Genomic DNA, 23,576 nt, shown 5'->3' with positions numbered 1-23,576 from the left:
ATACGATTCCATTATCGATTCTGCTATCGATCTGGTTCTTTATCGATTCCCTTATCGATTCCTGATCAATTTATAATTTAAATAAATAAATTGGAAATGCAACAGAACTAAGCTGGTTAGAATAACAACATGAAACTTGACATTTCTGATTGTCATTTATTGTTGAGCCCCCATGTCAGAAAAATACAAAAACTGTAAAAAATAAAACATTAACTATAGCCTACACTTAAATAAAATAATGTATTTGAGATAATCTTAAACTGTATTTATTTTTTTATTCTTAAACTAATTTAATCTATTGAATAACGACCTGTTGAATGTAACTACAGTTCAATATCTTAAACTAATTTAATCTATTGAACCGTAGTTGCATTCAACAGGTCGTTATTCCTCTGACTTCTCTGTCTCACGCACGCACGCACGCACGCTACACGGACATGTTTGTATGTTGCACGGTACTTCCTGGCTTACCGACTAGTAAACAACAGTCAACTGATCATCACACGCTCTCCGTCTCTTATTATATGTGAACTAAAGAGTACAAGGTTTACACAACAGCCCCCACCCCCTTTTTTTATTGTATTTGTACCTGTACTACCTGCTGTCAGCTGTTTATCTCTGTGAGCTTGATTAGCTAGCGTTAGCTCACGTTAGCTAGCGCTAGCTCCGCGGCTAATCTTAGCTTACCCTGAACTAAATCAATGACTAGGTTCTAAAGCATTGGAGTAGTTTTCACTGCACATAGAAGCAGCCAAACAGCGGGAGCATTTCGGGAGCATATGACCAAAACCCAGGCAATTTCGAGCCCTTAAGGAATCAAATAGTCTGCCACGGCTACATGCTAACGCCAACGTTATTGTTTTGAAATGCGCAACGGTCGGGAAAACCTGGCAGCGATAAGGGAATCGATAGTCACGGAGGCATGCGATTCCAGGAATCGGATAATTAGGAACCGGCTCCCAACGGGAACCGGTTTTCGATTCCCATCCCTACTCTCGATTCCCATCCCATCTCTACATTTTCATTTAATTATTTTTTAAAGCATCTTCATGGTTTAATAATGCAAACATATGTTGCAGGGACTTATTATAATCATCATACTGCGTGACTGTATGCATCAAAGGGTTAAATCAAGCATTGTTAAGTGCTTTAGAGGAAATGTCAAAATATCCCTATATGTATCGATTCGTGATATGGCCAAAACATATCTCGATATAATTTAGAGGCCATATCGCCCAGCCCTACCACATGGTTGTATTTTATCTGGCTGTTTGTTGAGGACATGGGCAAAAATATGCAACACAATCTTGCCCAGCAACACAATATCCAAGAAAGAGTATTTGAATTCAATGAGGTTTTGCTGGTGGATTTAGTGGTGGACTTTTACCAGGTTCCGTGTTTGGGAGTGGGATGAGAATGTCTCCGTCTCTGTCTCTTCTCACTCTTCTTTTTCTCTCTCTCTCTCTCTCTCTCTCTCTCTCTCTCTCTCTCTCTCTCTCTCTCTCTCTCTCTCTCTCTTCTTTTTCTCTCTCTCTCTCTCTCTCTCTCTCTTCTCTCTCTCTCTCTCTCTCTCTCTCTCTCTCTCTCTCTCTCTCTCTCTCTTCTCTCTCTCTCTCTCTCTCTCTCTCTCTCTCTCTCTCTCTCTCTCTTCTCTCTCTCTCTCTCTCTCTCTCTCTCTCTCTCTCTCCTCTCTCTCTCTCTCTCTCTCTCTCTCTCTCTCCCTCCCTCTCCTCTCTGATCACATGGCTTTGTTTTAGAGTGTGAAACATAGCTGAACCAATAAAAAGTGCAACCAAAGTGACAATTTTACTATGGTTGACAAGTGGCCAGTTTGAAACAAACTTGGGTGTGAAAGTGTCATAACACCAGCATCACACTACATGAATCCAGACAGATTTTGACACATTCCCAGCGCCGTGCCTAATTTGTGACATCTTTACCCCTGGTAGTGTGACATAATCCAAGAACGGGACACTGACGAGAAGCATGTTACAATGTTTATCCCCTTTTCTTATAGCATGTTTAGCCTTTTTTCTTCTAGCGTGACGAATCCTGCCATGTGTTCTTTGACTTTGGACAGAACATTAGCAGACAGACTCGTAGTGTCTCCACCAGGAGGATGACATGTCGGGGACAGACATACTCGTAGTGTCTCCACCAGGAGGATGACATGTCGGGGACAGACAGACTCGTAGTGTCTCCACCAGGAGGATGACATGTCGGGGACAGACAGACTCGTAGTGTCTCCACCAGGAGGACGCCATGTCGGGGACAGACAGACTCGTAGTGTCTCCACCAGGAGGACGCCATGTCGGGGACAGACAGACTCGTAGTGTCTCCACCGACCAGGAGGACGCCATGTCGGGGACAGACAGACTCGTAGTGTCTCCACCAGGAGGATGACATGTCGGGGACAGACAGACTCGTAGTGTCTCCACCAGGAGGATGACATGTCGGGGACAGACAGACTCGTAGTGTCTCCACCAGGAGGATGACATGTCGGGGACAGACAGACTCGTAGTGTCTCCACCAGGAGGACGCCATGTCGGGGACAGACAGACTCGTAGTGTCTCCACCAGGAGGACGCCATGTCGGGGACAGACAGACTCGTAGTGTCTCCACCAGGAGGACGCCATGTCGGGGACAGACAGACTCGTAGTGTCTCCACCAGGAGGACGACATGTCGGGGACAGACAGACTCGTAGTGTCTCCACCAGGAGGACGCCATGTCGGGGACAGACAGACTCGTAGTGTCTCCACCAGGAGGATGACATGTCGGGGACAGACAGACTCGTAGTGTCTCCACCAGGAGGACGCCATGTCGGGGACAGACAGACTCGTAGTGTCTCCACCAGGAGGACGCCATGTCGGGGACAGACAGACTCGTAGTGTCTCCACCAGGAGGACGCCATGTCGGGGACAGACAGACTCGTAGTGTCTCCACCAGGAGGACGACATGTCGGGGACAGACAGACTCGTAGTGTCTCCACCAGGAGGACGCCATGTCGGGGACAGACAGACTCGTAGTGTCTCCACCAGGAGGATGACATGTCGGGGACAGACAGACTCGTAGTGTCTCCACCAGGAGGACGCCATGTCGGGGACAGACAGACTCGTAGTGTCTCCACCAGGAGGATGACATGTCGGGGACAGACAGACTCGTAGTGTCTCCACCGACCAGGAGGATGACATGTCGGGGACAGACAGACTCGTAGTGTCTCCACCAGGAGGACGCCATGTCGGGGACAGACAGACTCGTAGTGTCTCCACCAGGAGGATGACATGTCGGGGACAGACAGACTCGTAGTGTCTCCACCAGGAGGATGACATGTCGGGGACAGACAGACTCGTAGTGTCTCCACCAGGAGGACGCCATGTCGGGGACAGACAGACTCGTAGTGTCTCCACCAGGAGGATGACATGTCGGGGACAGACAGACTCGTAGTGTCTCCACCAGGAGGACGCCATGTCGGGGACAGACAGACTCGTAGTGTCTCCACCAGGAGGATGACATGTCGGGGACAGACAGACTCGTAGTGTCTCCACCAGGAGGACGCCATGTCGGGGACAGACAGACTCGTAGTGTCTCCACCAGGAGGATGACATGTCGGGGACAGACAGACTCGTAGTGTCTCCACCAGGAGGATGACATGTCGGGGACAGACAGACTCGTAGTGTCTCCACCAGGAGGACGCCATGTCGGGGACAGACAGACTCGTAGTGTCTCCACCAGGAGGATGACATGTCGGGGACAGACAGACTCGTAGTGTCTCCACCAGGAGGATGACATGTCGGGGACAGACGGACTCGTAGTGTCTCCACCAGGAGGATGACATGTCGGGGACAGACAGACTCGTAGTGTCTCCACCAGGAGGATGACATGTCGGGGACAGACAGACTCGTAGTGTCTCCACCAGGAGGACGCCATGTCGGGGACAGACAGACTCGTAGTGTCTCCACCAGGAGGACGCCATGTCGGGGACAGACAGACTCGTAGTGTCTCCACCAGGAGGATGACATGTCGGGGACAGACAGACTCGTAGTGTCTCCACCAGGAGGACGCCATGTCGGGGACAGACAGACTCGTAGTGTCTCCACCAGGAGGATGACATGTCGGGGACAGACAGACTCGTAGTGTCTCCACCAGGAGGACGCCATGTCGGGGACAGACAGACTCGTAGTGTCTCCACCAGGAGGACGACATGTTGGGGACAGACAGACTCGTAGTGTCTCCACCAGGAGGACGCCATGTCGGGGACAGACAGACTCGTAGTGTCTCCACCAGGAGGACGACATGTCGGCGACAGACAGACTCGTAGTGTCTCCACCAGGAGGACGACATGTCGGGGACAGACAGACTCGTAGTGTCTCCACCAGGAGGATGACATGTCGGGGACAGACAGACTCGTAGTGTCTCCACCAGGAGGATGACATGTCGGGGACAGACAGACTCGTAGTGTCTCCACCAGGAGGATGACATGTCGGGGACAGACAGACTCGTAGTGTCTCCACCAGGAGGACGACATGTCGGGGACAGACAGACTCGTAGTGTCTCCACCAGGAGGACGACATGTCGGGGACAGACAGACTCGTAGTGTCTCCACCAGGAGGATGACATGTCGGGGACAGACAGACTCGTAGTGTCTCCACCAGGAGGATGACATGTCGGGGACAGACAGACTCGTAGTGTCTCCACCAGGAGGATGACATGTCGGGGACAGACAGACTCGTAGTGTCTCCACCAGGAGGACGACATGTCGGGGACAGACAGACTCGTAGTGTCTCCACCAGAAGGATGACATGTCGGGGACAGACAGACTCGTAGTGTCTCCACCAGAAGGATGACATGTCGGGGACAGACAGACTCGTAGTGTCTCCACCGACCAGGAGGATGACATGTCGGGGACAGACAGACTCGTAGTGTCTCCACCAGGAGGACGCCATGTCGGGGACAGACAGACTCGTAGTGTCCCCGTCCCCCTGGTGGAGACGTGGTGAGGTGTTCTTCTGACGCCGTGATCTGATCTGACACAGTCACCGCTGTGAAAGACAAACATGTGGTGGAGTCTGATCTCGACACGAGACGACATCGATATGAATCTGATATGTTGTTCAGCAGCCCCTGTTTGTGTTTCTGTTTCTGTCTCTCTGTTTCTGTCTCTCTGTTTCTGTCTCTCTGTTTGCGTCTCTCTGTTTGCGTCTCTCTGTTTGCGTGTCTCTGTGTGCGTGTCTCTGTGTGTTTGTGTCTGTGTGTTGTGTGTTTGTGTTTATGTGTACTACTTTGTGTTTATGTTTGTGTGTGTGTGCCTCTGAGTGTGTGGTGTCTGTATCTGCCCTGTTCTTACTCCTCTGTCTCTGCATTAAGACGGTCTATCTCGCCTCAGACTCCCTCCAGCTCTCAGTCTCTCAGTAGCTCAGTCTCTCAGTAGCTCAGTCTCTCAGTAGCTCAGTCTCTCAGTAGCTCAGTCTCTCAGTAGCTCAGTCTCTCAGTAGCTCAGTCTCTGTCTCTGTCTCTCAGTAACTCAGTCTCTCAGTAACTCAGTCTCTCAGTAGCTCAGTCTCTCAGTAACTCAGTCTCTCAGTAACTCAGTCTCTCAGTAGCTCAGTCTCTCAGTCTCTCAGTAACTCAGTCTCTCAGTAACTCAGTCTCTCAGTCTCTCAGTCTCTCAGTAGCTCAGTCTCTCAGTAACTCAGTCTCTCAGTCTCTCAGTCCCTCAGTAGCTCAGTCTCTCAGTAGCTCAGTCTCTCAGTCTCTCAGTCTCTCAGTCTCTCAGTAGCTCAGTCTCTCAGTAGCTCAGTCTCTCAGTAGCTCAGTCTCTGTCTCTGTCTCTCAGTAACTCAGTCTCTCAGTAACTCAGTCTCTCAGTAGCTCAGTCTCTCAGTAGCTCAGTCTCTCAGTCTCTCAGTAACTCAGTCTCTCAGTAACTCAGTCTCTCAGTAACTCAGTCTCTCAGTCCCTCAGTAGCTCAGTCTCTCAGTAGCTCAGTCTCTCAGTCTCTCAGTCTCTCAGTAGCTCAGTCTCTCAGTAGCTCAGTCTCTCAGTAGCTCAGTCTCTGTCTCTGTCTCTCAGTAACTCAGTCTCTCAGTAACTCAGTCTCTCAGTAGCTCAGTCTCTCAGTAACTCAGTCTCTCAGTAACTCAGTATCTCAGTCTCTCAGTCCCTCAGTAGCTCAGTCTCTCAGTCTCTCAGTCTCTCAGTCTCTCAGTCTCTCAGTCTCTCAGTAGCTCAGTCTCTCAGTCTCAGTAGCTCAGTCTCTCAGTCTCAGTAGCTCAGTCTCTCAGTAGCTCAGTCTCTCAGTAACTCAGTCTCTCAGTCTCTCAGTAACTCAGTCTCTCAGTCTCTCAGTAGCTCAGTCTCTCAGTCTCTCAGTCTCTCAGTAGCTCAGTCTCTCAGTCTCAGTAGCTCAGTCTCTCAGTCTCTTAGTCTCTCAGTCTCTCAGTAGCTCAGTCTCTCAGTAACTCAGTCTCTCAGTCTCTCAGTAACTCAGTCTCTCAGTCTCTCAGTAGCTCAGTCTCTCAGTAGCTCAGTCTCTCAGTAACTCAGTCTCTCAGTAACTCAGTCTCTCAGTAACTCAGTCTCTCAGTAGCTCAGTCTCTCAGTAGCTCAGTCTCTCAGTAGCTCAGTCTCTCAGTAGCTCAGTCTCTCAGTAGTTCAGTCCCTTAGTCTCTCAGTAGCTCAGTCTCTCAGTAGCTCAGTCTCTCAGTAGCTCAGTCTCTCAGTAGCTCAGTAGCTCAGTAGCTCAGTCTCTCAGTAGCTCAGTAGCTCAGTCTCTCAGTCTCAGTCTCTCAGTCTCACAGTCTCTCAGTAACTCAGTCTCAGTAGCTCAGTAGCTCAGTAACTCAGTCTCTCAGTCTCTCAGTAACTCAGTCTCTCAGTCTCTCAGTCTCTCAGTAGCTCAGTCTCTCAGTCTCTCAGTCTCTCAGTAGCTCAGTCTCTCAGTCTCAGTAGCTCAGTCTCTCAGTCTCTTAGTCTCTCAGTCTCTCAGTAGCTCAGTCTCTCAGTAACTCAGTCTCTCAGTCTCTCAGTAACTCAGTCTCTCAGTCTCTCAGTAGCTCAGTCTCTCAGTAGCTCAGTCTCTCAGTAACTCAGTCTCTCAGTAACTCAGTCTCTCAGTAACTCAGTCTCTCAGTAGCTCAGTCTCTCAGTAGCTCAGTCTCTCAGTAGCTCAGTCTCTCACTAGCTCAGTCTCTCAGTAGTTCAGTCCCTTAGTCTCTCAGTAGCTCAGTCTCTCAGTAGCTCAGTCTCTCAGTAGCTCAGTAGCTCAGTCTCTCAGTAGCTCAGTAGCTCAGTCTCTCAGTCTCAGTCTCTCAGTCTCACAGTCTCTCAGTAACTCAGTCTCAGTAGCTCAGTAGCTCAGTCTCTCAGTAACTCAGTCTCTCAGTAGCTCAGTAACTCAGTCTCTCAGTAGCTCAGTCTCTCAGTAACTCAGTCTCTCAGTCTCTCAGTAGCTCAGTAGCTCAGTCTCTCAGTAGCTCAGTCTCTCAGTAACTCAGTCTCTCAGTAACTCAGTCTCTCAGTAGCTCAGTCTCTCAGTAACTCAGTCTCTCAGTCCCACAGTCTCTCAGTAACTCAGTCTCTCAGTAGCTCAGTCTCTCCGTCCCTCAGTAGCTCTGTCTCTCAGTAACTCAGTCTCTCTCTCTCTCTCTCTCTCTCTCTATCATTCAGTCACAACACACAGTCAATTAACAGGGAGATGTCCCTTAACACTTTGAATGCCCAGCAGGGGGCGCACATTTAGTGCTTGAATGCCCACAATGTTAACGTTAATATCGCCTAATCTATGTTTTAAATTATGGCTATGTGTCTAATCTGCCCGTCGCATTATCAATGACCCATTTCCAGTCAACATTGTCGAAGCGGATTGTGTTTTTATCGGTTAATTTCCATTTGATAGCATTTTGAAAAGCCCTTGTTTTCACGGAAAAAAGAAGCGATTCCATGATAATCGCCCTTTACTGGAATATTCTAGAACGTTGTAATTTTTCTGCCTATTTATGAATCGTTTTCAAATAAACGCTAGATTATCGATAGTATATGTGTACGTGTGCACGCTGGTGCCGCGTGCTGAAAATCGATTCTCTCAGTTTCTGATCGCTCTTACAGTCAAATAGCCATATCACATTATAGGGGAAAAGCTTATATCTCCGTGAAAACGGGTCTGATTATCCTAAGACTGGTAAAATAGATTCCTTACCTGAGATCAGATGGTATCCAAATGGATTATTCCAATTCCTGATAGCCATTCCAAAAATCGATCCTTTAATTGATCCCAAAAAACACAGTAACCACACTGTGCTGAGGGTCCAACATGAAGCTGATCGGACCCGGTTACATGCGTGAGAAGTAAAATGTGGAGTCCGGGTTTTTTTTTCTCATACATTTTCATTGAGTCCAATCCAAAAGGGTGACTTACCATCTGGGAGACGATAGGGGGCGCTTTTTCACATCTGAGCGCCTGGGGTGGCTGATTTACCAACGGTAGACTCGGTTGATGAAATATGAATTCAGATCGCTAATAAAAAAATAAAACGAGAAACAAATATTCTCGTTATGGGCATTCAACCTGTGGTGGTAAACCTGAGAAAACTCGGTTTGGGCATTTAAAGTGTTAAAGACCAGGCCTGCCCCCTGGAAGAGTTACCCATGGGAGCGCTAATTAGCTTGTTATGTACTGACGGTGAAATAGGCTGAATCTCACATGTCTGTGACTTTGTCTCTTCTTAAATATTAAATTTAATGTGGGTGAAAACAAAAATACCACAAATAGAAAGCAAATGTCCTATGGAACACTGTTTTGTCCACAACCACGCACACACACACACACACAGTCAGTCAGTCAGTCGGCATGAATAGGGCCCTGAAAAGGGCCCTGAATAGCTGTCGCTCACCATTAAATGTGCGAAGGCCCTTTTGAATGTGACCCTCTGCCTGCCTTGAATGTGGAGGCATTTAAATGGAGCCGCAGCAGAGCGCTCTCTCTCTCTCTCTCTGTGCACATCATGGATGAATGCGTCCCCAGCCAAGCAGGCAGACTAGCAATCAACAGGGAATAAGATGAAAAAGAGAACAGATTGGGATGTTTGAGGCTGAACTGAATGCCGCCGCTCCGATTAGTGGTTCATATCCCCCTATTGAAATGGCATGTGCAATGTTAAAGGTCCCCTTCCACTCAAACACACGGCTTTCCTACCGTTAACTCCTCTTGGAGGCAGACTATACAGATTGTTATTTGTGCAGAACTCGTCACCAGAGCACCCTTTTCACATTCTATGGGGAGGAGGGGTGGGCGACGAATTCTCTGTAATAATCATAATAATAATACACTTTATTTGTATAGCACCTTTCATACAGAAACTGCAGCTCAAAGTGCTTCACAACAGAAAAAAGCACATGTGACCAGTCACAGATAATAGGGTCTTGTCAGGCAAGCTTCAATTATTATTATAATTGTTTTACATAATTAATTTTTTAACCTTTTATTTACCCAGGGTAGGTTCTCTGAGCACAGATGCTCTTTTTCAGGAACGCCCTGCTTCACATTCACACAGTTCCATAACTTCCATTCACACCTGGGAGCTGCCCACTGCCCAGTACAACCACAGTCTGACACCATTGGCCACTGAGCAACTCCACTGGAGCAGTTGGGGGTTAAGTGCCTTGCTCAAGGGCACTTCATAAATGTTGTCCCCTGCCGGTCCCGGGAATCGAACTGGCGACCTTCCGGTCACAAACCCGCTTCTCTAACCTTTAGGCCACCACTGCCCCAAATTATATGAAAGTACGGGTGCTTACCTTCAAAATAAGCCACCACTTGTACAAATTGGGGGGATACTTTTCAAGCTATGTCTTATTAATCATGCTGATACCACACTACTCATCCCTGAGCAACAGGGCTTCAAAGAGACCGAAGCCATTTCTCTTGATATGCTTAAGACTACTTTACCCAGAAAGCATGCAAGTACACTTTGACTACGCTTCGAGTACGCGCGGACCTCTGCAGAGTTCCACGTACGCTCCACTCAACTATGTGCCTTTAGTCCTAATGACTTGTGATCCCGTTCTATCCCCAGGCCGTCAGGATGCTCAATGACTATGCAACACTAACCCAACGGGATGTTAAATCGCTTTGCTCCCCATTGCGTAATTCACTCATAGCTTGGGCTGTCGTTGTTTTAGAGACATGATCATAATCAGTTTTTTATGCACATGAGTCTCTCGAACAATTTAAAACCAATCGCGAGTCGATCAGAGCTTCCTACGCTGAGATATGGTCACTTTTCCGCACCTAAGCTTACCGTTGAATGTGTCATGCCTCCCCGGATTCCCAGGGTTATGCGGTGCACGAATAATACACACACACGCTTATAGCAGACTTAACTTATGTACATATCAACATTATCTGGCCAATGGCCATCCTCAGTAAATACTAGAGAGAGAGAGAGAGAGAGAGAGCGAGAGAGAGAGAGAGAGAGACTCTTAGTTATAACAAGATTGTGTAGCTAAGAAGTGTTGTGTTTGGGTGAAGCACATTTTTGTCAAACTGTTTAGTAGGAAAAAGATAAAGTTAACCAGCTTGGGAGGTGAGTCGGGAAGGTGGACGGGCTCAATGAGGGTAAAGATGTAGAGAGGCTACATTTTCACTAGTTTATTGAATGTTTTTGGGGGGAAAACCATACCAAACTAATTATTATTCAATATATGTTTCTCAAGTGTTAATAGCATGTGTGGAGGGGATATTTAAAGACTGTTAAAAAAATATAATAATAATTTTTGAACGGACTACATGTTATTTCCTGTCTATTGTTGATATCAACAAACACTGCGACAGGAGATTAACTGCAGTCCGAGCTGTATCCTAGTAGTAGCAACACATCAGACATTCCACAGGGCGACAGTGGCTCAGGAGGTAGAGCGGACGTTCGATTCCCACTCCTCCCGGGCAGTAACTCATAACTGCTCCCGATGAGCAGGTGGGCACCTTGCATGGTCGTCGTCGGTGTGAATGAATGGGTGAATGTGAGGAACAAATTGTAAAGTGCGTTGGATAAAAGAGATGTATGGGCCTGTCAGAGACACTCGTGGCCTTTTGGGAGTCTCGCTTTTTGTGACAGTTACATCTCACTGACCTTTTTTAGTCTGAGGCGCTCTCTCTGTCTCTTTCTCTGTCTCTCTGTCTCTTTCTCTCTGTCTCTTTCTCTCTCTCTCTCTCTCTCTCTCTCTCTCTCTCCTCTCTCTCTCTCTGTCTCTTTCTCTCTCTCTCTCTCTCTTTCTCTCTCTCTCTCTCTCTCTCTCTCTCTCTCTGTCTCTCTGTCTCTCTGTCTCTGTCTGTCTCTCTCTCTCTCTCTCTCTCTCTCTCTCTCTCTCTCTCTCTCTCTCTCTGTCTCTGTCTCTGTCTGTCTCTCTCTGTCTCTCTGTCTCTCGCTCTCTCTCTGTCTCTGTCTGTCTCTCTGTCTCTCGCTCTCTCTGTCTCTCCCCCCCCTCTCTCGCTCTCTCTCTCGCTCTTTCTCTCTCTGTCTTTCTCTGTCTCTGTCTCTTTCTCTCTCTCCCCTCTCTCTGTTTCTCTCTCTCTGTCTCTCCCCCCTCTCTCTGTTTCTCTCTTTCTTTGTCTCGGTCTCTTTCTCTCCCTCTCCCTCTCTCACTCCGTCTCTCTCTCCCCCCTCTCTTTGTTTCTCTCTCTCGTTCTTTCTTTCTCTCTCTCTCTCCCTCTCTCTCTCTATCCCCCCCCCCCCCGTTCGCCACACATCCACCACACCACTGCATCCCCCCCCCCCCCCCAGTTTATGTGGCTGCGTTCAGGACCTTGTTGAAATGATGACTTGTTATTGATGTAAGAGGATGTTGTTACTGCTGTGTGGCGTTGAATCCTAAGCTGTAGCTCAAATGTGAAACGATGCATGAATTGACTCGTCTCCTCTCCCCCCCCTCTCTCTCTCTCTGTCTCTGTCTCTGTCTCTGTCTCTGTCTCTGTCTCTGTCTCTCTCTCTCTCTCTCTCTCTCTCTCTCTCTGCAGGTCTAAGTGGACAGCCGGCAGACATCGAGAAGCGGAAAACAGCGTTCGGGGAGAACCTTATACCTCCCAAAAAGCCAAAAACATTTCTCCAATTAGTATGGGAAGCATTACAAGATGTAACGCTGATTATCCTAGAAGTGGCAGCCATAGTATCATTAGGCCTTTCTTTTTATAGACCTCCAGATGCAGAAAGAGAACGTAAGTTTATTATTATTATTATTATTATTATTATTATTATTATTATTATTATTATTATTATTATTATTATTATTATTATTATTATTATAATAATAATAATAATAATAATTATTATTATTATTATTATTATTCGGGATGCATGTTACTTTCACTACTGGTAAAGCTTGATACAGAGAAACGGGTGGAACGTGGGAGAAATAAAAGATAAGACACTAGATTTTCTGTTTTTGATGCAAGAATGTTCAATCACTCTAACGGAGAGCGGCTGGTTACTGTATATGTCAATAGGGAGGTGTAGTGGTTACGTCATTGCTGTTTTTCCGCGTTCCACCCTCTGTCCAACGCAATGTATTTGCCCATTTCTAAATCGTCTCGTTTAAAACAAATAAAGCATGAACATTGGCATGGTGTACCTTTCTGTGCGTATTCATCCACAATCTATAGCTCAACATGAAAATATTCACTATTAACATTTAATTAATTAAACACTATTAATTAATTTCCGTGCCAGCCATGCGGTGCCTAGGAACCCTGTTGCGTGCCACCGCTCTATTCAATGACAGAGCTCTCATATTTGCGAACGCATAAACTATATCTTAAATTATGGCTATGTGTCTAATATGGCCGTCGCTTATCAATGACTTGTTTGCAGTCAACATTGTCGAAACGGATTGTTTTTTAATCGTTTAATTTCCGTTTTATACCATTTTGAAAAACGCTCGTTTTTTTTTAAGTTTCAGAATTTTTTTTAGATTCTGTGATAATCGCCCTTTACTGGAATACACTGGAATACACAAAACACGTTGTAATTTTTCGGCCTATTTATGAATAGTTTTCAAATAAATGCTAGATTATCGATAGTATATGTGTACTTATGCACGCTATAGAAGCGGGCTGAAAATCGATTATCTTATTTCCTGATCGCACACACACACAAATACACACATATGCCACACACTGATATATAGGTGAAAATTGTTCTGATTATCCCAAGACTGGTAAAATAGATTCCTTACCTCAGATCAGATATTCTCCAAAAAGATTATTCCAATTCCTGATCGCCATTCCAAATATCGATCGTGTTTATTGATCCAACGCTGGGTACTGGAAACACATATTCTCCGCTGTTCTGATGGTGGGCGATGACTGCAGTAGGCTCGTATTACATGCCTGACAAGTAAAATGTGGACGCAGGACTTTTTTTTCTCCATGCGTTTCATTCAATCCAATCCAATGGGGTGCAGTACCATCCGGAGAGACGATAGGGGGCGCTATTTTCCCTGTTTGAGCTCAGACAGATCCCCACTGGTAACTTGAGGCTAGATTGATGAAAAATGAATGGAAATCGATAATTAAAAAAATAACGATTTAAAAACGAGAAATCTCGTCGTTGGCACTGAAAGTGTTAATCAAAAAGAAAATTATCGCCAAATTTAATTTCAACCAAAAATGCTTTTAAACAATAATGTTAGTGATAGAAAGGAACTCATTTAGTGCAAAAATGGAAAGCTTTCCAATGTCCATGAGGCAGAATTGTTACAATAGCCGATAATCCATTTTCCCAATGATACATCCCTAAACGGGTGGACCTTGCGGGCGATCCAAAGTGACGTCAGACTACACCTCCCTATATCTTTTGTCTTATGTTCAGAGTGAAGTAGAGTTGGTGGGGACTGGGAAGCTGCGGATTCTCCAGTTTTAGGACTCGGAAACCGTAGTATTGGCGGCAAAAGTGTTTTATCGCAACATCCCCAATTATTATTGACCTTATTCCTATTACTCTTCTGCATATTAGTCTACTGTGGTGGTTGGTTGGGGTTGAAATCAGCACGATTCATCTCACTTTCGATTCATACAACCACAATTTGATTATAAAGCCGTTCTTGGATGTATCGATTTTCGATGCAATACAAAAATTGCACGTAATTTTTCCATCTCTTGACCGCATAACACCTCCAGGTACACGGCTTCTCTCAGCGTAATCAATTTGCAACCATTATATTCTCTTTTACTTTCTAAATGGTCCACATGGCGCTCTGTGTTCCCCCCCCCCCCCCTCTGGTCACCACATGACGCTCTGTGCCCCCCCCCTCTGGTCACCACATGACACTCTTTACCCCCTCACCACATGACGCACCCCCCATCTGGTCACCACGTGACACTCTTTACCCCCCTCACCACATGACGCTCCCCCATCTGGTCACCACGTGACACTCTTTACCCCCCTCACCACATGACGCTCCCCCCATCTGGTCACCACGTGACACTCTTTACCCCCCTCACCACATGACGCTCCCCCCATCTGGTCACCACGTGACACTCTTTACCCCCCTCACCACATGACGCTCCCCCCACCCCCATCTGGTCACCACGTGACACTCTTTACCCCCCCCCCCTCACCACATGACGCTCCCCCCCTCTGGTCACCACATGACACTCTTTACCCCCCCCCTCACCACATGACACTCTGTACCCCCTCACCACATGACACTCTGTACCCCCCCCCACCACATGATGCTCTTTACCCCCCCCTCCCCCTCACCACATGAGGCCCCCCCCCCCTCTGGTCACACATGACACTCTTCCCCCCCCCCCCCCCCCCCCCCCCCTCTGGTCACCACATGACACTCCTCTGGTCACCACGTGACGCTCTGTGCCCCCTCCCCTCACCACATGACGCCCCCCCCCCCCCCTCTGGTCACCACGTGACGCTCTGTGCCCCCCCTCTGGTCACCACATGACACTCTTACCCCCCCTCACCACATGACGCTCCCCCCCTGCAGACTGTGGCAAGGCGGCTGGAGGTGTGCATGACGAGGGTGAGTCGGAGGCGGGCTGGATCGAGGGCGCCGCCATCCTCCTGTCGGTGGTGTGCGTGGTGCTGGTCACGGCCTTCAACGACTGGTCCAAGGAGAAGCAGTTCCGGGGCTGCAGGACCGCATCGACCAGGAGATGAAGTTCACCGTCGTCCGCGCCGGCCAGGTCATCCAGATCCCCGTGGCCGAGATCGTCGTGGGCGACATTGCACAAATTAAATATGGTGAGATCATCTGACCAATGTCGTCTAGATTGAACATCCCTGGTTAGAACTAGGGCTGACCTTCCAATTTATTTTTTGGAATTCGAAGCTTCGGTGCCGAGATTCGATTTTAATTCGAAGCTTCGAGATACATTTTTTTTTTATGATAAATATTCATTCTTTATATTTTTATTTTATTTTTTATTTTTTTAATGTTGTGGGACTTGTACAGCACTTTGTTCAACTTTGTCAGTGCTGTAAAGTTTAAACCTTTTAAATCTTAGACAAACGAAACACTTTGCTTTCATGAAATATTGTAAGCCGTTATTTGAGGCTTTATAAAAGCAGCACAATGAACACAAATTTGTCAGTGCCGAGTCTGACCTCATCTTAACACTTTCAATGCCGGCCGTGTTTTCCTTTTTTACCCCTTGAGTGCCATCATCCACTTCAATGTTAGCGTTAAAAACGCATAATCTATGTTTTAAATTATGGCTATGTGTCTAATCTGCCCGTCGCTTATCAATGACTTGTTTGCAGTCAACATTGTCGAAACGGATTGTTTTTTAATCGGTTCATATCCTTTTTATAGCATTTCGAAAAGCTATCGTTTTCTCGAAAATTTCCGGAAAATAGAAAGATTCCCTCATAAACGGCATTTATTGGAATATTCTCGAATACACTAGACATGTTGTCATTTGTCGGCCTATTTATGAATCGTTTTCAAATAAACGCTAGAATAACGATAGTATATGTGTACTTATGCACGCTATAGAAGCGAGCTGAGAAATCGATTACCTCATTTCCTCAACATCACACACACACACACACATACGGGACACGCTGAGATATAGGTCAAAACAGCTCCGATTACCCCAAGACTGGTAACATAGATTCCTTACCTTAGATCAGATGTTCTCCAAAAAGATTATTCCAATTCCTGATCGCCATTCCAAATATCGATCACGTTTATTGATTGATTATTGGCTGCTGTAAATATATATTCCATATATATTTCCATCTCGCGATCACTTCCCTCTTGATCAGACGGCTCGCCAGCATAGTGGAACCAGTAGGCTCCCCCCACACACATCCACCACACATCCACCAGTATAATAGAATGGCCTGCAGTTACACAGGGATAGACGATAGGGGGCGGTATTTTCCCATCGGAGCTCCTAGAGGGGCTGCTGTACCAACGGGAGACTCGGTTGATGAAATATGAATTCAGATCGCTAATAAAAAATGACAATTTGCGTCGTCGGCACTCAACGGGGGCATGAAATACCGACATAACACGTCGTCGGCACTCAAAGTGTTAAATAACAAGATCTAATTTAATTTTCATATTTGATCCCATGCCCATCGAACGAAGCTTCGAAGTATTTAAGACAGCCTTAGAACGTCATGGTTTCTCAGCTGCGTCGGGCAGAATGTAATACAAGCAGTTATCTCGTATATTTTCTCCTCATATTTTATGTATATTTGTGTCTTTCCACTATTACCCTGCCCATACCTGTATCTCCCCTCCCCCATGCTGCTATGACGCCAGGATTTCCCCACAGGGATCAATGAAGGAATATCTTATGTGGTTTAGATCGAGAGGTGCAGGAACAGTGGATGAGTTCTGCCGTCTTCTGTACATCGGTGCAGAAATGTATACTACTATTCACGAAAAATATGAAGACTGAAATGTATACTACTATCCTCGTAAAATATGAAGATGGAAATGTATACTACTATCCACGAAAAATATGAAGACGGAAATGTATACGACTATCCACGAAAAATATGAAGACGGAAATGTATACTACTATCCACTTAAAATATGAAGTTGGAAATGTATACTACTATCCACGTAAAATATGAAGTTGGAAATGTATACTACTATCCACGAAAAGTACTTTCTATTTTTAAAGTACCCCCCCCCCCCTCGAGCCCCTGCCCCCCAAATTGTCTATGCACACCTTTATGATTGGCACACCTGTCTCTGACCCCTCGGACACTTAACCGTTTGTGATGGAATGTGTGTGTGTTGCAGGTGACCTCTTGCCTGCTGACGGCGTCCTCATCCAAGGGAACGATCTTAAGATCGACGAGAGCTCTCTCACGGGGGAGTCGGACCTCGTAAAAAAAACACAGGAAAAAGATCCCATGCTGTTGTCGGGTAACATACTGTTTTTATTAATTTTTTTGAAGTGGGAAGAGACATGTTATTTTGAACAGTTGACAGTGTGTATGTGTACAGCAAATATATATGCATATAATGTACATATGAATACATGCATATATACATACAACTCTGAATTTCTAAATACGAGAAAAAGAAACGGTGTAAACATCAGTTATATTATAGGTTACAATAAATATCTGCGAAACAAAATTTGAATCTGAATATATACCACGTGTAAGAGTAAAAGTAAACGGTACAACTACCATACTACAAACCATAACTAGGAAGTACAAGATGGACGGGTGCCGCACACACTCCATAGGTTTCAGTGTTTAAAGGGCGGATCCGGCGGCATGGGATAAGGACGTGTATCATAGCTTCTCCTGTATACTTTGGAAAACGTACTTTTTTACCCCTATAGTCTTTGTTTTATTTTTGGTTTTTATTAAGAACATTAATCGCCTTATATATATTTATTTTCGGAAATGCCAAGCAAACGGTCTGCTGTTCGGGTTGTAGTGACACCAGCAGCCGAAGGTACCACACCTAGCACGGCAGGGGCTGAGCTAACATTAGCAGCCATTAGCAAACTCATAGAAAGCCAATTCGCCATACACTTCGCCGCCTTTCGTCAGTCGGTAAAGGAGGAGATATGAACGGCTATTAAGAAGGTGATGGAAGAAGTTAAAACACTTCAAGCAAGAACCTTGGCTAATGATAAGGAAATCGCCTCTCATGAAGGAAGCCAAGAGGCAGAGTCTACAGCTACACACATTACAGAGGGCCTAAACCGACAAGCAGGCAGAGACGACCAATATGCAGGCCAGAATTGGCGAACTGCAGTCTCGGGAGAGACTCTTTAATATAAGAATCGTTGGGATTCCTGAGGGCACAGAGGGGAACTGTCCTTCAGAGTCCATACCCGGCTTACTGCGAGGTATATTGGGCAAAGAGGTCCTCCCTAATCCTCCTGAATGCGATGTAGCCTACAGAGCTACCTGGCGAGGCCTGCTAAGGACCAGAGACCCAGACCGATTGTCGTGAGACTCCACAAGCTACAAACAAAGTAGCTAATCGTCCGAATGGCCCGCTCCCAAGAGAGGAGATTTACGTTATGAAGAACACAAGATCGCCATATTTGAGGACTATATTCCAGAAGTGTTGGCAGTTGGCACAGAGAGGGGAGTACCGGGATGCCATGTGTAAGCTCTGGAAGTTTGGTGGCAAACCAGCGTTGCTTTTCCCGGGCAAGGCCCTCTGTGAAGCTTGGGGATGAGGAACGGAGGAAGTATTGGTCCGCTTGTCGAGGCTGAGGAGTATCTGAAGAGAGAGTGGGTTGACGGGGAGGATGGGCCGAAAATGTGCACTAACGACGTGGGTATGGAGCCAGCAATGGCCGGCCGAAGCGGAGCTAAGTTGGCTAACAAGCGTTGAACTTTTGTCATGCATTACTGCAAGCTAAACTTAATAGTAATAAAATGATTTGTTTTTTGATAACTGATGTAACACTGGACTGTCCCGCGTACCGGGAACAACATATTCTTGAACAAGCCAAGGAACAGATACAATGGGTGGCTAGCTGTTAGGGCTGTCCCCGAAGCCTGTTTTTGGGATTCGAACTTCGTCAGGGTTTTCGAACGGATGTTCGAACCTTCGTTTTTAATAATAATAAAAAATATATATATATATATTCTTTTATACTTATTCCACCTCAGACTCCTGGCCAAGACCAAACCATACCTCTCTCAGAAGGATCTGGAGAGGGTGATCCATGCCTTCATTTCGACCCGGCTGGATTACTGCAATGCGTTGTATGTTGGCTAGGGATGGGTACCTTTCACATTTGAACCGATACGGTACCGGTACCTGTGAATCGATACCGGTACCCAACGGTACCTTTTTTCTGTACTTTAGTCTCAAAAAATTTAATTGACCTACCTCAGTCGCAAAAAAAAAATCCAAACTTCAAATAACTACAATTTCGACCGTTTTCGGCTTGCCATTGCTCCGACTGCTTTGTTGTCGAATCAAGTCAAATCCTAGGTAAGCATATATTGTGCGTGTGAACGTTGACATGAAAAGAAAAAAGGTAAAAAAAACAAAACTATCTCACTTGAATCGATACTCGGTAGTACCGACGTGTTTCGGTTCGGTACCTCAAAAGTACAGAATTCGGTACCCATCCCTAATGTTGGCATTGACCAGACTTTGCTGCTCCGTCGCCTGCAACTGGTACAAAATGCGTGACCACATCACACCAGTCCTGGCTTCACTCCACTGGCTCCCTGTCCGTTTTCGCATTGATTTAAAACTTTTACTGACCGTTTTTAAAGCACTACACTTCCAATGTTGATTTAGAATTTGAATGCCAAGCTTTTTCCACCTCAGACTCCTGGCCAAGACCAAACCATACCTCTCTCAGAAGGATCTGGAGAGGGTGATCCATGCCTTCATTTTGACCCGGCTGGATTACTGCAATGCGTTGTATGTTGGCATTGACCAGTTGCTGCTCCTCATCAGGAGCTCAGATGTGAAAAAGCGCCCCCTATCATCTCCCAGATGGTAATGCACCCTTTTGGAATGGACTCAATGAAAATGGATGAGAAAAAAAAACTCCGGAATCCTCATTTTACTTCTCACGCATGTAACTGGAGATGATCCCAGTCATTGTGGACCATCAGAACAGCGTGTAATATGTCTTTACAGTATGTTGCGTTGGATCAATAAAAGGATCGATTTTTGGAATGGCGATCAGGAATTGGAATAATCTTTTTGGATACCATCTGATCTCCGGTAAGGAATCTATTTTACCAGTCTTAGTAGGGCTGGGCGATATGGCCAAAAACGTTATCGCGATAAAATTATAAAATTATTTTCATATAACTCGATATCGATAATTATCGTCGATATAATGTCTGTCAAGTTTAATTAACTTGTTATGCCCGGCGCCGATGGACGGGCTATTAATAGACTTGTTTTGCTGCTGCGAATGTCTCGAGAGTCGAGTTGATGTCGTCATCAGTCCGCGCACGTTAGCAGTTAGCCAGAGGAAGCGGAGTATCTCATGACAATGTACTAAATATGACCCTAAAATACTCTGTTCCGCCCCAATACATTGCAACGACGTCCACCGTATACCCCACACTACTATAACAGTTACCCTCAGAATTCAAAACACACACCAACTCGGCAGGTAAACTGTAAAATAGCGCCGTGCAAGCTAATTATCCTAGCCAGCCTCGTTTACAAGCGGTGTATTCCATGACAATGTACTAAATATGACCGTAAAATACTCTGTTCCGCCCTAATACATTGCAACGACGTCCACCGTATACCCCACACTACTATAACAGTTACCCTCAGAATTCAAAACACACACCAACTCGGCCGGTAAATTATAAAATAGCGCCGTGCAAGCTAATTAGCCTAGCCAGCCTTGTTTACGAGTCCTACCTCCGGTTCTCCTTCCGGGTCTCCTTCCGCTGTCGGCCATCTCCTTCACTGATTGGTTGTTAGTGCGTGTGCTCATATCCAAGCTTGGAAAATCGATATATCGAAACTTTGCGACCACGTTTCATGTTTATTTCGAGGAAATAATTTATCGCGATAGTTATCGTTATCGTTTTATCGCCCAGCCCTAAGTCTTAGGATAATCAGACCTGTTTTCACGGAGATATAAGCTTTTCCCCTATGTTTGATATGGCTGTTTGGCTGTGCGAGCGATCAGGAAATATATCGGAGCAGATATCAGATCGCCTATATAGCGTGCATACGTACACATATACTATCGATAATCTAGCGTTTATTTGAAAACGATTCATAAATAGGCCGAAAATTTTTATTGTTTTTTGTGTATTCTAGAATATTCCATTTATTATGGAATATTTTTATTTTCCTTAAACGAGGGCTTTTCAAGATGCTATAAAACGGAAATTAACCGATAAAAAAACAATCCGCTTTGACAATGTTGACTGGAAAATGAGTCATTGATAAGCGACGGGCAGATTAGACACATAGCCATAATTTAAAACATAGATTAGGCGATATTAACGCTAACATTGAAGTGGATGCTGGGCATTCAAGCACTAAATCGTGCGCCCCCCCTGCTGGGCACTGAAAGTGTTAATCTTGATTTACCGCTTGAATGCCCACCATCCACTTCAATGTTAGCGTTAATAACGCCTAATCTATGTTTTAAATTATCGCTATGTGTCTAATCTGCCCGTCGCTTATCAATGACTCGTTTTCCAGTCAACATTGTCGAAGCGGATTGTTTTTTTATGGGTTCATTTTCGTTTTATAGCATTTTGAAAAGCCCTCGTTTTCAAGGAAAATATAAATATTCCATGATAATTGCCCTTTACCGGAATATTCTAGAATACACAAAAACGTTGTAATTTTTCGGCCTATTTATGAATCGTTTTCAAATAAATGCTAGATTATCGATAGTATATGTGTACGTATGCACGCTATATAGGTGATCTGAAAAATCGATTCTCTGATTTCCTCAAAGCGATCGCGCACAAACAGACACATCACACATAGGGCAAACGCTGAGATCTCAGCGAATACAACTCTGATTATCCCAAGACTTGTAAAATAGATTCCTTACCTCAGATCAGATGTTCTCCAAAAAGATCATTCCAATTCCTGATCGCCATTCCAAAAAGCGATCGCTTTTATTGATCCAACGCTACATACTGTACATATGTATTCCACGCTGTTCTGAGGCTCCACAATGAATCTGATCGGCTCGGGTTACATGCCTGAGAAGTAAAATGTGAATTCCGGATTTTTCTTTTCTCATCCATTTTCATTGAGTCCATTCCAAAAGGGTGCATTACCATCTGGGACACGATAGGGGGCGGTTTTTTCACATCTGAGCTCCTACAGGGGCTGCATACCAACGGGAGACTCGGTTGATGAAATATGAATTCAGATCGCTAATAAAAAAATAAAGCGCTAATTGTCGTCGTGGGCATTCAGGCATTGGGCTGATAAAACGTCTTATCACGTTTTGGGCATTGAAAGTGTTAATGAGTTGGCCAAAGCGGTGCTAGTAGCTAGTTTTTGGAAATCCATAACGACTAAATTTTCAAACATATGTAACCTAACAATCCCACTTACGGCAGCAACACTACTTCTAAACGATATATCATTACTACCAGCATCCATACAACAGAAAATAATCATTTTGACGGCCGTAACTGCAGCCAAGAAGCTGATAGCTATGAGGTGGAAGGAACCTGAGAAACTCACAATTACTAATTGGTCTCTGACACTACTGGATGTTATCTAGGGCTGTCCCCGACCAAGGATTTGGATGGTCGACTATGATTGGCCAACATTTTTCATTAGTCGACTATTGGTCGACCAAAAAAAAATTAAGTATTATTATAATTTTTTTATCATTCCATTTGAGCTGTGGGGGGTGCTTAATGTCTGAAGGAGTCGACTGAAGGCTTCTTGTCCTCTGCAAAAGCATACAATTGGTCCACTGATGGATACATCTTGATATTTGTCTAGTCTAGTGTGTTCATTAGATGGGTGAAATCCTCTTTCAGTGCCTCTGTGCCTGTTTTCGTAGGCAGTTAGCCTCTGGTATGCGTTCCATTAGCGTTAGCCACGCTTCTAGGCCTCTTTTCTTTTGGAAAGAATGATAAAAAAATAATAATAATAATAATTTTATAAATATTTTTTTTCTTCTTTTTTTTGTATTCGACTAAGAGGTTGGCAGTCGACTACGGCTCCTTTCGACCGTTTAGTCGACTAAACGACTAATGGGGGTCAGCCCTAATGTTATCTATATGGAAATCTCTACTGCACGTGTGGTTGGGGTGGGACAGGCCGGCATTGAGCTGTGGCTTGCAGCGGCCAATAGAGTAAAGACCTCTATCTAGCGGCGGAGCGGGTTGGGGAGTTGGTCCTGGGGGGGTCCTGGGGGGGGGGGAGTAGGGGAGGAAATGTCCAATGTCTTTTGTGGTGTTTGTGATATAATTTGTTTACATTTTTAGGTTCTATATTTATTACTTATGTTAATTTACTGTTATTCTATTGTCATTATTGTTACTGTTGTTATTATTATTGTCTGTTGTTCTGTTTATTATTATTATTACTGTATTTGTGCCGTCATGTTTGTTTTATATTCTACGAAAAAGAAAAAAAAAAGAAAAGA

At 45.4% G+C, this 23,576-nt stretch overlaps 1 protein-coding gene across 1 annotated transcript in view; it reads left to right on the top strand.

Moving 5' to 3' along the window:
- atp2b1a (ATPase plasma membrane Ca2+ transporting 1a) overlaps positions 1-23,576 on the top strand; it is a 207,099-nt gene that overhangs the window by 67,995 nt on the left and 115,528 nt on the right. The window contains 4 exon segments of the mRNA XM_084330168.1: positions 12,012-12,209; positions 14,993-15,136; positions 15,139-15,249; positions 17,270-17,395. Coding sequence (XP_084186294.1) covers positions 12,012-12,209; positions 14,993-15,136; positions 15,139-15,249; positions 17,270-17,395 — 579 coding nt within the window.

The sequence above is a fragment of the Notolepis coatsorum genome, assembly GCF_963971535.1.
Source record: "Notolepis coatsorum genome assembly, chromosome: 15".
NCBI classification, from domain to species: Eukaryota; Metazoa; Chordata; class Actinopteri; order Aulopiformes; family Paralepididae; genus Notolepis; species Notolepis coatsorum.
The sequence above is the reverse complement of the archived record's forward strand: the minus strand, read 5'-3'. Positions and strand labels throughout refer to the sequence as shown.